Below are 16,507 nucleotides of genomic sequence, written 5' to 3' on the forward strand. Positions count from 1 at the left end.
CTTCTCAGGAGTGTTGCAGTGGTTCCAGGGTTGAGACCTCTCGTACTGGCCCTGCCCACTCAGAGCTCCGGCCACAGCTGACCCATCCTTCTGTGATCATGCTGCCCACAGTCCTGGTACTTTTCACTCTGAAAAGAAGGCCCTACTTGCTGAGGAGCACTGTGAGGCATGGCCATGTGAGTCATGCCTCCAGTCCCAGGACCCAAGTCCTCAGCAGGGGTTGTATGCTGCAGACCCCAAACACCCTGGCTGCAAACAAACCCCATCTTCTGTTCCCTAGGTGTACCACGCATGTCAACCCCCCAGATGGCTCACAAGTCAAGTGCCCCTGGGTTCAATCCTTGGCACCAAAAAAACCCAAGAAGGACAAGAACACAAGAGCAGTGGACGCTGAGCCACCAGGCACGGAGCCCTGCTGCAGCCCCTTCGAGTCATGGTCCCACCACTGGTGGTCTCAGTTAGCCGAGCAGGCTTCCCGGCTCCTGCACGCATGCTCTCACCCAACGACTTCTGTCCCTATTTTCAATCTTCCAACCAGGCGAAAGTGAGCCGCATTGCAATGCATTTCTAGAACTTTTACTGACATCAAGAACACAAGGGGCCAACCAGCAGGTGCTGCCAGGCAAACTCAGGGGCTTGGTCCAGGATGCAGCCAGGCCGTGGTCTCTGGACTGTGGCCAGAGTGCCCCCGAGAGCAGAACAGCGCAGGCTTCTGCACTTGGCACAGGGAAACTGTTGTCCCCGGGCCTCAGCAGCCACCTCCGCACCCCACACACTCTGGGTGCTCAGGCGGAGGGCATGGCCAGCCCAGGTACAGCCCTGCACCACCTGTGGGTCCCAATACCACCCTTACCTAGTTCTACGGCTCAGAGCTGGTGCCAGACAATACAGAGGAAACCAATTCTCTTCTGTTTTCAGATAGTCTCTGGAAAGGACCCACAAATAATGGAGAGAAAGGGCAGCTTAGTGTGAAGAACAGAGTAAACACGAAAGACTGTGTGAGAAGAGGAAATGGGCAGCAGAGTCCGAGGCCTGCAGAGTCCCTGGCACCCGACTCCAGAACTGCCGTCCTGTAGACCCATGGCTCTAAACCTGAATGCTCTCAAGCTTCCACCTGACTCCCTCCTCCATCATGCTGCCCGGGGGCTGCACTGCCCTGCAGGGCTGCTGCCAGAATGGCCTGTCTGGAGTCCACACCTTAATGCCCTCCCAGGCTGGCCAGGAATGGGGGCCCTGAGCCTTGCCTTCGACGAAGCTGGGGGACCTGGGAGCAGCAAGTTGCCCCACTGCCCAGGGAGAGTCAGGGAGGTGGGCAGACAAGGGGCACAAAGGAAAGGACTACAGTGGCAGCTGGGCAGATGGGGCTCTGAGTGCTTAGCCCTGCTCCATGGTGAGTGGGCAAGGCACATGGAGCAGGACAGGGACGTGCTGGGTGTGCACCATTGGGAATGGTAGTAGTTGAGGACTCAGCCCTCCATCTTCACCCCCATGTGGAGTTAAGTTTCTGTCGGTTTGCAGAACGGGGGCTGGGAAGAAACTAAGCTGCCTAGGCAAAGGGAGGGCAGGTTTCAGGCGAAACTGAGATCACACTCAGATTTGTTTCTGCTCTAGAAAGAGACCTGCATTTGAAAAGACTAATGTTTGTGAAAAGACGACTCCGGCACCAACACTGCGCCTGTCTGCAGCACCAGAGACATGAAGCGTGGTGGCCAACGGGCACCACAGACATCAAGCACGGCAGTTGAGCAGCATTGCAAGCAAGTGTCCTCAGTGACTACCCATAGCACATCCCTAAGATGGGACCCCTCCAGGAGCTGAGCGCTCTAATTCCCAGGATCACGTGCCTCCTTAAGACTCCCCAGGCCATGAGTAATGTCCAGATGGGAGGCAGGAGAGGAAGGTGCTAGATGCCAGTCACCTACAGACAGCGTGCTTCAGAAGGGCGGCCTCTATATCCTGAGTGCACCTTCTAGCTTTTAAGCCTCTGTAAATGACATTCTGAATTCTCCATTCCTGTCTTGCTTACTTACAGAGATCCTACTATCACAACTGGGCTTCAGGATTGGTGATGTGGTTCATGGACCTCTGGTTAAGAGGACAAGCTGGCATGACCCTGCCAAAGCCAGGAGGCAGGCACCCATAGTGGGTGCCAGAAGTCCTCTCCAGGTCAGTGCTACTCACCCTTTCCTCCTGCCTGAAGTCGCCCAAGGACGCTGCCTATGGGAGCTATGCATAAGCCCTGCAGTCACACGTGGAGATAAGGAGAGGTACATGCATTAAGAAAATCAAGCACCAGAGGAAGAGGTAGGACTGCGGTGGGGGTGGGGGTGGTGCGAAACAAGAAGACTCAGCAGGGGGTGGGGGGCAGCAGGCCTGTAATTCCAGCAGCATGGGAGGCTATGGCAGGAGGATCTTGAGTTCAAAGCCAGTCTCAGCAATTTTGACCCGGCCTCAAAATAAAAAAATGGTTGGGGATGTGGCTTAGTGGTTAAGCATCCCTGGGTTCACTCCCTGGGACAAATAATTAAATTAAAAAAAAAAAAAAAGAAAAAGAAAACTGAAGTCAAAGACCATAAGAGATGAGCAAAACCTTATAGTGTGAAGCACACTAAAGACTGAGGACCTATTAATGATGATTTTGGATGGGGTCTCCCCCAAAATTATTTACTAATGGAGGATTATGCTAAAGGTCATAGCAGTAAAACGGAAAAAAGCCTTCCAAAGCAAAAGCTAACTCCAGAGAACTATGGAAACACCCCCAGAGAGGACCATATGCTGTTTCCAGCAATCATATGTATGTAAAAACCTGATTCAGAGTCAACCCAAGTGGATTCATGACAACGCAAAAATAAGAGAGACGGCTGTCGGATAGACTTACTGGCAATTCAGACAAGTGGAGAGTTCAAACCTGGACCTGGAATCTCATCCTAAGTGGTCAAGGAAAGATGCCTTCCAGGAACACTAGGTAGCTACCAGTATCAGGATGGGAGAGGCTGCATTAAGCCCTGACAAGCCAGAGACCATGGATGGAGGTGGGGGTGGGAGTCCTGGCGACGAGCTCCACTTCATAAAGCCACATCATCAATGTCCTGTTCTTTCTCATCTAAGTAAATGTTATCATTTTCAGCAATGAACCTCCATTTTTTTCAAAGTTTCTGCTATCAGAAGTGGTTAGTTATTTAATATGATTATTTTAAGTCTATAATCATGGTATCTGGGCAACTCCAACACATTTCATATACTGGTCCTTTCTAAAGTTTACCTTGCCAGGGATGGTGGCACATGCCTGTAATTCCAGCATTTTATAATTCCAACTTAGCAAGACTTTGTCCCAAACTTAAAAAAAAAAAGAAAAAAAAGAAAAAGAGCTGAGGAAATGGTTCAGTGGTAAAGCAACCCTGGGTTCAATCACCAATACCAAAAAGAAGTTTCCCTTAAGGCTCATTTTAGTGAACAAATTTTTGTACAGTAAAAACTATATTCTTTAAAGAAGAGTGATTACACCATAATTTCTAAGTAATGCATATATTTGTTTTCAAAATTGTTTATAATTCTGTATTTAAATAATATACATGTCCATAACATATGTGACAGAATATAAAACTTAAAAATTTTTTTAAAAGATTGAACGTAAAAGCAAACAAAAAACCCCCAAACTAATTATTGTTTTATCTTTGTCATCTGCTCACCTAATCTGAGTAGGGATCCACTGGTCATCTTCTCTGCTCACACAACTATTTAAAAGTCCTGTCACTTTCAAGGCATTCTGCTTCTGTCAGCATGGACTATGAGTTCCCTGGTAAAACCTGATCCCAATGGACCACCCCTCTGAGGAGAGGACGTCCACCCTATGCCACCAGTCACTCACCCACGCAGTCAGTCTGTGGGAGCCTCACCTGTGCCCTCCCACTCCTGCAGGTTCCAGCGAGGCCACCACCCATCCCCCAGGTCACATCCTTTCTCCATCGTCCCCTCCCTGGGAGCAAGTGAGACAGTGTGGCAGACGCCGTCTCACCTCACAAAGCTGCTCTGGAGCTACCCCTACCTGATTCCCAGCAGCTGCAATGCAGTGTCCCTTGTAACCAATGGAGAGAGACTTCAGCGTATCTCCAAGTCTGGACTCTGGACCTCACCGAAAGGGTGCATTCCACATTATTTATTTCTTTCTCCTTAATAGATTTAGCCCCCAAGGAAGTTCACCCAGAGATGAAGAAACACATCACTGCCTCTCTACTGGAAGCAGATCTCTGACTGGGCAGCATGCAGTTATTCTCCCATGGGGACCAAGTCTACCCCAATCAGTCCACCTGAAGTACTAAATGGCCATACTTCTATAATCCTGCTGGGCTTGAAAAAGCCTGTCTCCTTTTCATGGTTCCAGCTGGGGAAGAGCCAGCTCCAGTGTTTTGCAAATAACTCTTGGAGATAATTCCTTCTGAGAAAGAATCTGTCCCACAAGTGGACCCCCGCGTTCACAGTGCAGCACCTGTATCACTGAAAACACTGCTTACAATTTCTTTTTTCAGATGCTACTTGAAAACAGGGACAAAATCTAAGGGTGAGGTCCAAGACCCACCTATAGTTTTAAAAGGCCAAGGTTGCATGATCCAGACCACCACAGATGCCCAACTGCCAAGACAAGGACACTGTGAGACCAGGCAGCAGATGGACACAGAGGTCAATGTTCACTGGCAGTGTATTGGATACTGGAAATAATGAGGAGCAAAATATGGGCCCCTTCCTTCCAAAAGGTCACAGTCTGGCAGAGGAGAGGACCATGAAAACCACAAGTGAGCATTCAGCTCACTCGGCACCTTGAAAAAGCCCCAGGTGCTATCTGCAATCCTTCCTTGACTCGCTGGCACAGCTGTTCAGACCCATGCCTCCCAAGGCTTTATGACATTTGGTCTCAAAATCCAAACGGCCTCAAAGTGCTCACAGTTTCTTTCACACGAAGGTGTTGAAATTAGTATGGAAGCCAACAGGTGGGAACCGTAGGACATGGGCAGAATGCAGTTGCTCAACTAACACGAGTCCGGGCAACAGGGATGTAGCATGGTCTTCTCCCTCAGGATCCCATCAAGCAATCCCAAAATTATTCCAGTGATCCACACCCACATGTGCAAAGGGGCTCCTGGCTTTACTAAGAGTCGACAGGCCTGCAACATTTCCATGCAATGGAGTGAGCAATTCGAGGAAGGACGGGCACTCTCCACTGATTTTGCTGAGATTCCAGGGTCACTGCCACACCCCACAATCAGTTCTTCCCAGGTACTGCTGGGAACCCAGAGGGAAGGTCAAGGGGACATTTGCAAAGGCAGCTTCATGCAGCACTGCAAGTAATCACACAGTCACATGACTGGACCAGAGGGACAATGCCCATCTCAGCAATTGCTGATGTACCTTTCAGTTGCAGAGGTCAATGATCTTTAGCAGTGTACTGGGTACTGGAAATAATGAGGAGCAAAATATGGGCCCCTTCCTTCCAAAAGGACACAGTCTGGCAGAGGAGTGGACCATGAAAACCACAAGTGGGCATTCAGCTCACTCAGCGTCTTGCCCTCAGACCCCACAGAACAACCAGTCCAGGACATGCTCCAAACCCACCTGGCCTCAGGAGGTGTCGAGGGGGGCCAGTTGGCACCCTCAGACCAAGATTAACAGAGAAGTAGAAAGAGCACAGGCTCAGTGGAAGAAACCCCAGAGGTGCAGCAGACTGGGCGTCCACTGGAGGGGCACTGGAGGGGCACCGAAGGGGCTTTTAACTTCTGCTCAGTAATTCTGTGCAAGGGGAAGCAGGATCCTCACTGGGAGGGGCTGCAGGAGGAATGAAGGAGGGGAGAATATACACCCATGTCATAAGGCTTGCCTGAAGACCAGAGAGGGTCCAGGAGCGGAAGCACTGCTGGAGGAGAGCACCGTCCTAGGTTGAAGGCACCAGAGATCCCCCGGCAGGGGCGGAACCAGCAAAACAGATGAAGTCAGGATGAACACAGGAAGCTGCAGGAGGGGCTGAGCCCCAGGGCCTTGATCAGAGGATTGAGAGCCCTTGATCAAGGGTTGAGAGCAGCCCTGACACTTTGTAGCGAATAGTGAAGATGACACATTTTAAGTGATCTTCCAAATCATTCCTAGATTCTTTACAGCCCAAATTGTCAGAGTGTGAAAGTTTCGAATGTGTGTGAATCATGGAGATTCACGGATTGTTAGAAACTTGAAGCTACCAGGAGGCAGTCTCAATTCACCTAACAGAGATCACAACAAGAAGTTTCAAGAGTTAGTGCAGGCTGTGAGAAAGCCAGGTTCAGATGGCTGCAAAGTGTCACAGCAAAGCTGGTGTCAGATGACTGCTGAGCCCTAGTGTGAGGCCCGCAGAACTAGAGCTAGTGCTGTGCCAGCCTGGACATGTCAGTGCCCAGCTCCCTGTTCTCCATGTTCCTCTTTGCCCTTCAAAATGCCCAGGGTTGAAGGGACTCTGCTCCACACACATCAGCACCAGGGTGCTGCCTGTGCTCCAGAACCGCCTTCCTTGCAGAAGAAGCCCATCCATGCCCATAGGTCGCTTTCCACTGGGCACAACTCTGGTTTTGTGACAGGATTTCTCTGAACATCAACTAGTGTTCTTTTCCTTTTAATTCTGCAGTCAAAATGCCACCTAGAACGTCTTGATGGGTGGCCACGCAAAGAAGGCTGGCCTCTCCCTGGAGACCCCAGCTCACTGAGCTCTCAGTGTGAAGAGAAGGATCCAGAAGTTTTCCGTGTGGGGAGTCTTCCACCTGGAAAGAAGCGGGGGACAAAACTGCAGGGGTAGGGCGTTCTTGTACAGAGACCAGTGGCAGGCAGAGAAAGCTAGAGGAGCTCTGCTGGTCTTCCCGGGGGGTGGGGGGAAGGGAATTTTAGATGGTCACTGCACACTGGGCACTGGAGTGCAGGCACCAGGGCTGACCAAATGAGGCTATAGCACGTGTCACACCTAACAACCACAAACCTGTTTTACAGAGGAATTTATTCTGATCAAACATCAGATCACTACGAAGTACTGTGGGGTGGATAAGGTAGCTATCACTCCCTTTTTAATTCTGAGACAGCAGGCAGCTCACCTGAGTTAGAAGTTACAGAGCACAGGCAGAACCCTGAACCAGCACTCATGACTCCTCCAGCTTCACAAAGGCAGGGTTAGGGAAGTGAGCAATAAACACCAGTGTCCAGAATACATGGATCAGGGCACGCTAAGACACTGCCCAGCCAGGGCACCAGAGTCAGTCACTCCTTGGCCCTGGCAGAGGCCCCTCAGAGGCCACGATGCAAGCACCTGTCCCCCAGGCATCTGAAGAGGGGAGAGTTCCTGGTGTGTTACAACTCTGTGCTTGAGTACGCAACTTACTTACTTTGAGTAAAGGTAATCACTCGAACCTTAAACATGCCTGAGTGTGTGTGTGTGTGTGCGCATGTGTGTTTTCACACAGACTATGATCCACCACATTAGCATGACTCTACTTCAAGGGCGAAAAGCAGGCATGTTCCCAGAATCATGGCCGGAAGCCCATGCAGCCAGTCACACTGAACCTGCAGACCAGGGAAGACGTGCCTGGCTTTCCAGGGCAAACTCATGCTCCTCTCAGGTCCAGCTGCAGTGCCCAGCACGCACAGGACTGTCCTTCGCACAGCACAGAGCCAGGTTCTGATCTCTGCTAACTGGAAGTACCCTTTTCTCTTCCTTTCTTCCCATTCTCCTTATATAATTACTGCAGTTCAGGGCTTGTATTTCTTTATTTCCTATCCTGGGTGATTCTATGTGTGTAAACAAATGGATGAATAACCATCCTTCACCACCTGCAGGGCACTGGCTCTAGGGCTCCCTGGACACCAACAGCCCGTGGATGCTCAGGTTCATGTTTGAGATTATGGAACACTTCTATATGTTCCATACTTGTGCCCTTGCCCCTGTGTGCTTTAAATCCTTTCTGGACTACATGTAACATCTAACACAGTATAAACACTATAAAAATAGTTGCTGCACTGCATTAATAAATAATGACAAGAAAAAGCATGCACGTGTTCAGTCCACACATGTGTACACGCAGTATGTACACAGATGCACAGAACAGGTGCTACTTCCCCATGCCAGTAATGCTGACCAAGAGCCCAGTGAGCTCTTCTCCAAAACCGTGAGACCACCAAGCTGGGGCCCATTCCAGAGTCATGCAGCAGGTGAAGACAAGCTGCTGCTTCGTGACAGCCTCAGCGTACACAATTCCTGAAGCTGTCCATTGGAATACCACTGAAAGGGGAAGGGATGGAAGCACATGGCATCTGGTCACAGAGCAACCATCTCAGGACCACGACACCTGGCTGGTACAGTCTGTACCTGCAGGTCCATGAGCTGCGCAGCCGATTTTCCCTGGAGGCACAAGGCCTGGGCAACAAAGGCATGCAGATCCTCCAGGCAGAGTGTGTCCACCTGAAAGGAACAGAAAGGCCAGCATTAGGTCACAAGAAAAATCCAAGACTTCTGTAAGTAAATCTCAATCTCTGAACGTGGGCATGCACACACATGCATTGAAAGACATGTAGTCATACACATGGGTGCACAACGCAAAATACGCTGGGGCAGTATTAAGGCCCGCTTGCAGGAAAGCAGAGTTGCTCTGCTTTCCATCCACAACCCCTGGCTCAAAGCTCTCTGGTGTCCTCAGCTGCGCACACAACTCAGGTCAAGCCGGACAGGGGAACCTGGATTCACAGTAAGGCTTGGCTCCTCTCCAGCCAGGAAAAAAAAAGCCCAGAATGTCTGGGAGTGATCAGGAGGTGCCAACCAGGTCAAATCAAGAACAACATGGCAAGCACCTTGGGCCACACCAAACAGACCACGCAAGGCTCTGCAGACAGCACCACAGCTAGGCTGAGCAGGGGCAGCAGGAGGGAGCACATCCAACTCTGACAACCTGGAGAGAGCTGTATTCTTGGGTCCCAGTTTAAAGTAAACCAGAGTCCCAGAGCATGAGCCCTCCCATTTTGTGGGTTCAAAAGGTCAGACAAAAGTGTAAAGAAGAGACAGAGAAACCAGGGAAAGAGAGAGAGAGAGTGGGAAAGCTGGGTCTCAAGTGAGCCATGGTGATGAGAAGGCCCGAAGAGCAGAGAGATGGTGCCTCTGCATCTCTCCTACCTGACACACACCTGAGACCGCCCTGTCCTCGTGCAGCTGCACTACCCAGTTACCGAGTGACTCCACTACTACACAAGAACGCAAGGGCGCTTTTCAGATGGAGAGGAGCACGCTGTGGCAAGCACAGGCTTGGGGAAAGAAGCACAACAGTGAACAAGGAGACCCATGTCCCTGATCCTTCCTGAGTAATAAATGCGGGCATGTCCACTCCCAGCAAAGTGGCCCACATAACTTTGAGAGACCCCAGCCATGGCACAACACTGGAAAGACCACACAGAGCTTCCGGCATGTGCCACCCCACCAGGCAGATGGGCTGTTGCTGAGATCTAGGCATGTTGAATGCTTACTCCAAAGTAGTGTCACCTTTACACTAAGAACAGTAATATAATTATTTCAGAGAAACAGCTGCAAATGTACGGTATTCATGACCAAGAAAAAGGATGTCAATCTTAGAAGAAAGGCCAAGCACGAGCTCCACCTCTCTGCTCAGACTGAGGCTAGCTCATGAGCAACTCCACCTCTGGCCATCGTCACTCTGACAGGCTCATCTTGCACCAGCAGACTCTGAGAAGGGCACTGCTCTGCCAAGTGTGAGACTCCCCACAGTCAGGCGGCAAGTCCAACCTCCAGACTGGCAACAGTGGTTCTCACTGGACAGCACACCTTATGAGGCATCTGTTCTACTACGGACTGCCTAGAACAGGTAGCAAGTCTGCTGCTTCCTCAGATGAGTCCTGGGTCTTCTGTCATTGCTGTTAACTGGAAGACCTGCCCAAACGAGAGGTCTTAGTTTGAACTTTCTGCAGCTTCCATACAATGCACATCAAAATACCTAACTGAAGTGTAATTACACGAAACTAATATTTTCACAAATGTACCTTTTAGCCTCCTAGTCTGAGAGTCATCATCCTTATGACTAGAAGCACAGCACCTTCCCACCATCAAAAGGACACCCCGTGTCTTTCTGCTGGTTTCTAGCTATGGAAAGTTCTGACTCAGCCCCTCTCTTGCAGTCAAGCTGCCACATCCACTTGCTGGTGAGAAGTCCTGGTCTGGACAGGGTGGAATCCTTCTCCTCCTGCTGCCTTGCTTCAGGTATCAATGAAGTGTGACGTGAGGCTCCGCTCTGGGATGCTGGACTCTTTCTGCCTGCACGATGAAGGGCAGAGCAGGATGACCAGCAATGGGTCAAAAAGCCACCTCCACTGTGGAGGAGGCAGCTCGACGCGCTCATCTCCACTGCGCCCAGCACCGAGAGCAAAGCACTCACTGCACAGGTGAGGAAGGTCCATCCCTGGCTCTCTGCTGTTTCCTAGTCCTCACCATGGCTCAAGATGAATGAAAACTGGATAGTAAAAAGTAAACAATAATATACGGATGGACAGTTAACAAGCATACCAAAAGAAATGTTTTAACACTTAAATATTACAAAATCCTGACATCTACATTAATTCATGCTTTACTAAGTCTTATACAAAGATGTGTTCTACTCAACATAGTAACAAAAACTAAAGTTTTTACTAGTATATGCTATAAAACCAGTAACAGAGGAGCTGTTTAACCATATCATGTTTTTACAAAAAGGTAGCTACAAGATGGGCAGAGTCAAGAGGACACTTCAAAAGGAAAGTTGGTGTACAGGTAGAACCCCACAATAGGGAAGCTTCTCAAAAACAACCAATAACTGCTAGACATTCCACTCTAGACAACGGAAGTTGATCGGTGCATGCCAGGGCAGACCTACCCCGGAGGAAGGGTGTCAGGGACGGGGGGCCTGACAGGTTCCACGGGGCTGGTGACAGTCTTAACAGCTGCACAAGGGACATGCACCACAAGCAGGAATATGTTTCTGAAGACAAGTGCCGGAAGGAGACACCTTTGCCAAGGCGTCTAACATGATCACAAGGGAAAAAACAACGAGGAAAAACCTTTTAATTGGCTTTTATGATTTTCTTAAATAGATTAAGTGTAAAACTACTGAAGAAGAAATAGACCAACTTGCTGAGTGACACTAAGGTGAAGGATCTGGCCAAGGCCACACAAGTTCCTTAGGGCAGGAGAACATTAGTGACAAGGATAAGCACTGACATCAGTGGACATCTTACTGGCACTTCTACAAAACATTTCACATACTCTAGAATGTGGCTGCCCAATAACGCCAGAAAGCAGCTCTTGCTATTATCTCATCTGCAGACTGGAAAAGGAAGGTACGTACTCAGGAAACATGTTTGGATAAAGAAAAGGACCTGGGGAAGCTGCAGGAACTGCCCAGAAGCAGAGAGACCAAGGGAGAAGCCAGACACTTCCCACCCTCCACTCTATGCGACCCAGGAGCAGAAACCACCTGCCAAACACAGGAGGACCAGAGGCAGGTGTGACAGCCTGAGACAGTCTAACCAAAGCATCTCACCCTTTCTAAAGCCTCTGACTTACACGCACCACGACCCTTAAGTTTAGAGCAGAGAGGGCCCTTGGTTCCAACTGACCACAGAGCTTTCTTGTTCTGTGAGCAACTCAAAAGACTAACAGTGTCACATGGAAGAGACACTGGGGAAAGATACCCCAGGGACAGCCAGAGCACCCCAGGAAAGACAGGCCGGAGTGAAGAACAGCTACAGCTAGAGAAACAAAACAGCATTACCTGGACAAAGAGGTAGATCAAGAGGCAGCACAGAGCTCTCAGTGGGCTTTCAATGGCCTGCAGCTCTTCTCTTGAGGAGGAGAGGTTGAAGCACGCTAGGAGTGTATCCAAACGCCGGGCCTGCACTGCCGGCTCTTGGTTCAGCCACAGGAATTTCAGACTGGGTGTTCCCCCTAAAAAAAAAAAAAAAAAAAAAAAAAAAAAGAAGAAAAAAGCATACTTACTCTTCTTGTTTGCAGTACCAAACCACAACACGTTTCCTCTGGAAACACAGCAAGTGCAAACATCTCTTCCTTCCTTATATACCTGGGGCCTCAAAGTTTAAAAGAAACTGGAATTCAAATAGGAACACAGGTTCCCAGTTTTAAAAGAAAACAAAACCTGAAGGGCCGGCACACGTACTTCACTGAAAACCTTCTTCCGTGGGAAGCTGGGACCCTGGCTCCCACTGCTAGAGGCACTGCTTCTGAGAAGACTCCAACCCCATGCGGCTCCAGGGAGGCAAGGGCTGGGTGTGCTGTGCGAAGTGCCACGGAACTGGCTGCAGCACTGCGAGACACGCTTTCCTGGGATCTGTGTGGCATTCTGCTTGGGGGCAGCACGTGGGAGTCTGCAAGCCAGCATGCGGGCATCTTAACGCCACTCTTTAGAAAACCCCTGCCCTGAACTCCCAGACACACGAATTCCTACAATGTAATTTTTAGTGTTTCATTTCTATACTGTACACATACATTTATTTAAAAGTCAAAAGAAATCCTTACTCGTCTACTTAAATCAGGACAAGCAGTAGTGAATGTAGGTGAGACACAGTGGACACGGGCAGCTGTGTCCACCCTGAGCAAACAGGAAGGTGCCGGTGAGAAATCACGATGCCCAGCAGTCGTGACATCCTGTCAGGGCCACTGCTGCACAAGGTCCCCCGTGTTTACCAAGAAACAAAAGTGTTAACCAAATGGCTCCAGAGCCCAGGGTCTCAGAAGGAAGACCTAGCTCTCTTTTGTCCCTTGCACTGTCCAGTGTTCTCACGGGCCCTCTCCCATCCTCAGAAGTGAGGCACTCAGCAAATCGCTTGCATTTCTTTTTCCTCCTGTGGTGTTGGGATCAAACTCAGGGCCTCACAAACGCTAGGCAAACAACCTACCACCACGCACACCTGAATCTAGGCCACTGTATTTCTGAAAAGCCTTAAGTGTCTCCTCCACCAGAAAAGCTTTTTTGCCATTTATTTTGGAGAGAAAAAACATTCTCCTCTTGTGAGAAAAAAATGCTAAAGATAATTAAGGCATGTTTGGCACTTGTACTTAAGAGTGAGTATTCCAAGGTGTCCGCAAGCACACCTCAGGATCACATTCCCAGGGGTCACCTTCCTCTAGGACAGGCTGCTGCCCCTGGGTCAAATCCACTTGCTATCTCTTTTCATACATCTGCAAGCCAAAAGTTGTTTCCACGGTTTCAAATGGTTGGTAAACTGGTGGGGGTGGGGGACAGCCAGGTGCAGTGGTGCACACCTATAATCCCAGTGGCTCAGGAGGCTGAGACAGGAAGATTTCAAGTTCAAAGTCAGCCTCAGCAACTTAGCAAGGCCCCAAGCAAATTACTGAGACCCTGTCTCAAAATAAAAAATAAAAAGGGTTGGGGAATGTGACTCAGTGGTGAAGTGCCCCTGGGTTCAATCCCTGGTACCAAGCAGGTGGGGATCAAAGGAAACTAATACTTCCTAACACAACGAAATGTCATGTAATTCCAATTTCGACGTGCTCATCCCTGTGCACTGTGCAGAGCTACTTCTGCATTTCCATGACAGGGCAAGAAGAGGAGACAGCGACCCAAGGGACCTAACACATTTGCTACCTGACCCACTACACAAAGGCAGGAGAGTCTCTACTATCACAGCTATTGAATGTACACTACTTAGAAAACGTTTTTTCTTATTACAAAAGTCAGACATCGTAAACATTCTTTGAAAACAAAAAACATAAAGAAGAAAATAAAAATAACCTCCTACCCAGATGCCACCAGATTTGGGAACACTGCTTCAGACCTCCTTCAAGTATATAAAATACCTGGGAGCACAGCTGTGTGCCAAGTCAGATCGGAGCAGAGATGGGGACACCACCTTTTGTTTTTTTTGTTAGACACAGGCATTGAACACAAAACCTAGTGGAAGTGATGGATGACCATGAGTGACAGCACTCACTCAGCCCTTTATTCACTCCCTCCAGGACAAAACTCCAAGAGATGGCCTTGAATATTAAGGTAAAGATTTCCAAATGTCTAGTGAAAGGAGACAAAGAAATACAAACCAGTCCATTTTTTTACCTGCTTTTTCCCACCCCCACCTGTTGTCACGAGAGTCTCTGTGAAGGCTGAGTCCTTCGGGTGCCGCAGACGGCTGGGAACAAGACTCTGTGACGACCTCAGAGGCTCAGTCCAGAGGAGCCAGGAGTCAGCCAAATAATCACACTAACCAACTGTGGTGAGGTTGCCACCAAGAAGCAAGCAAGCAGAGACTGAAGACAGAAGTGCTGAGTGGGAAGGGAACCGGGTCCGCAACGGGAAGCAACTGAGGATAAGCCCCAAGGAACACCATCTTCAGGTCTGGGCTTTGAAAGAGGACTCTGGCTGCAGTGGGAGCTGACTGCAGGAGCGGGGAGAGGGACACCGTGAGGCAGAGCAGCCCAGGTGGGCACAGGAAAGGTGTGCAGGAGCAAGAGGCTGCATGTGCGTCTGTACCTGCATCACAGGGGAGGCAGTGGCACTCACCACAGCCCAACGTGTGACCCTCAGGGGCACTCGGGAACTCACAGGGAACCCAGAACTCAGGGTCATGAGCTCGCTTCTTTAGCTCTCAGCCTTCAGAGGCTGTGAACAAAAAAGCTGGTAAACAACTTAAGGAATTGAGGGGTTCTGTTTTCCTCTCCCCAGCTTTTTATGAGAACAATAGCCACAGCAGGGAACACCAGGAACTCATGTGAAAAGGTGGGGCTTCATCCCATTGTCCATCATTAGAAACGCAGGGATCGAGAGCAATGGTGTTTTAAAAAGGGGCCAGAAGATTCTGAAACTAAGTCTAAAAGCCACTCAACACCCTTCACCCTTTAGAAAAGCTAAAGATCATTTACATAGACAAAAAAAAGGGTAGCTTCCTCATAATAAACTAGTCTTCAATGAAGTGGAGAACGTACAAATTTCTTAATATCAGAGGATTGCCATGCCATGTTCAATCAATTGCCTGCTTGGTCAGGAAACAAGGAATGACTCTGTACAGATGAATGTCAGAGACAAGACCTCTCCATCGCCTCCTCTAGGAGTCCTGGGTCTCTAGGAGGACCTCAAATACTCCCTGGTCCCCACCGTCTGATGCCACAGACAGAACATCTCCACAACACATGGTACCCTCTGATGACTCTGCAAACAGGCCTACTTACAAGTACACGTGTCTTCTTCAATGCAGTAAGCTGGTTCAACCTACTGCACAGAATTATTTCTTTGACAGCTTTCTAGTTATCATCTAGGGTAGGGTATGCATTTTTTTGATGACCATTTAGATGACTTCTCTTCCAGAGAAAGCTACTCTAGAAAAATGGTTCACTCTGGCCAACCTCTGGATGACTTGCAATCACCAACCTCGCTGAGACTACCACTGAACGGAAACACAGTTCTAGTTTAGAAGAAGCAAACTTTGATCAGAATTGGAAGGCTGATCAACTCAGTAGAGTACTGCACACATGTACTCTCAGACATACACGCACTCTGATGTGCACACATGCCTGGAAATGGTCACACTCACTCCTCATGTAACCTGGTGAGAGTTCCAGTGCAAACACAAGCACAGAGAGCCTCTCAGGAGGGATGCAGACCCAGAGGCTGTGGGAGAGACACTGCTGGGACTCCATCAGGGAGGCTTATGGCATGACAACACTGAGCTTCCACAGAAACAGCACTGCTGTGCTGTGGAAGGAACTGCCTCTGAAGCTGGTTCTTAGCCATCTTATGATCTTTCGGCTATTCCCACACATACTCCTAGGTATGTTCACTCAGGATGCAAGACTGAAACTCCTAGAACTTTCGTCTCTCTCATATCTTAATTTCATGTGTGGAAGTTTAATTGAACTCACAAGTTCAATTAAAATTAATATTCACTCTATCTTTGTGGAGAGAGCATATCTGGCCATAATAAATTAAATAAAACCCCTTAACTAGTCACATGCAAAGTGAATCTTTACTCAACCAGATGAACCGCATCAGCCTACTTAGAACAAGCAAAATAATTGATTCAGATATAAACAGTCAACTGCTAGCACCTCAATGTCCCTGAACTCTGTGCTTACATGAGTAAGCTGTCTAATTTCATGCTATACTGCCTCTACCTAACGCCTTCAAAACAGTGGCTGTGGCTAGAAATAGTGCATGACACAAAATGCAGCCTTGCCTTAGGCTCTGATATATCTGTAACACATTTATTCGATAAAGCATCATGCTATTTTTATAAATGGGAGAGAAACAACTACTGAGACTCTAAGACTCCTCCAAGCGAGGGAGTTCCAGAGACTGGCCACCACACTAGCATGCCTCAGCAAGCGCACACACTCATAGGAGTCCCCAAGACCTAATAAGACTTCTTTTTTTTTTTTTTTTGCGGTGCTGGGGATTGAACCCAGGGCCTACCAACTGAACTATGTTCCCAGCCCAAGACTGTC

The 16,507-nt window shown here is 49.0% G+C and overlaps 1 protein-coding gene across 5 annotated transcripts in view; it reads right to left on the minus strand.

Moving 5' to 3' along the window:
- Fam120b (family with sequence similarity 120B) overlaps positions 1-16,507 on the minus strand; it is an 80,438-nt gene that overhangs the window by 33,878 nt on the left and 30,053 nt on the right. For all 5 annotated transcript variants that reach the window (XR_007109395.1, XM_047557549.1, XM_047557551.1 and 2 more), the window contains exons 5-6: positions 11,808-11,980; positions 8,369-8,461 (exon numbers count right to left, since the gene is read on the minus strand). Coding sequence is in view for 4 of the 5 variants with exons in the window: in XM_047557549.1 (XP_047413505.1) it covers positions 8,369-8,461; positions 11,808-11,980 (266 nt within the window). In the remaining variant the exon portion in view is untranslated. The remainder of the gene's footprint in view (positions 1-8,368; positions 8,462-11,807; positions 11,981-16,507) is intronic.

This window comes from Sciurus carolinensis, chromosome 7 (genome assembly GCF_902686445.1).
Source record: "Sciurus carolinensis chromosome 7, mSciCar1.2, whole genome shotgun sequence".
NCBI classification, from domain to species: Eukaryota; Metazoa; Chordata; class Mammalia; order Rodentia; family Sciuridae; genus Sciurus; species Sciurus carolinensis.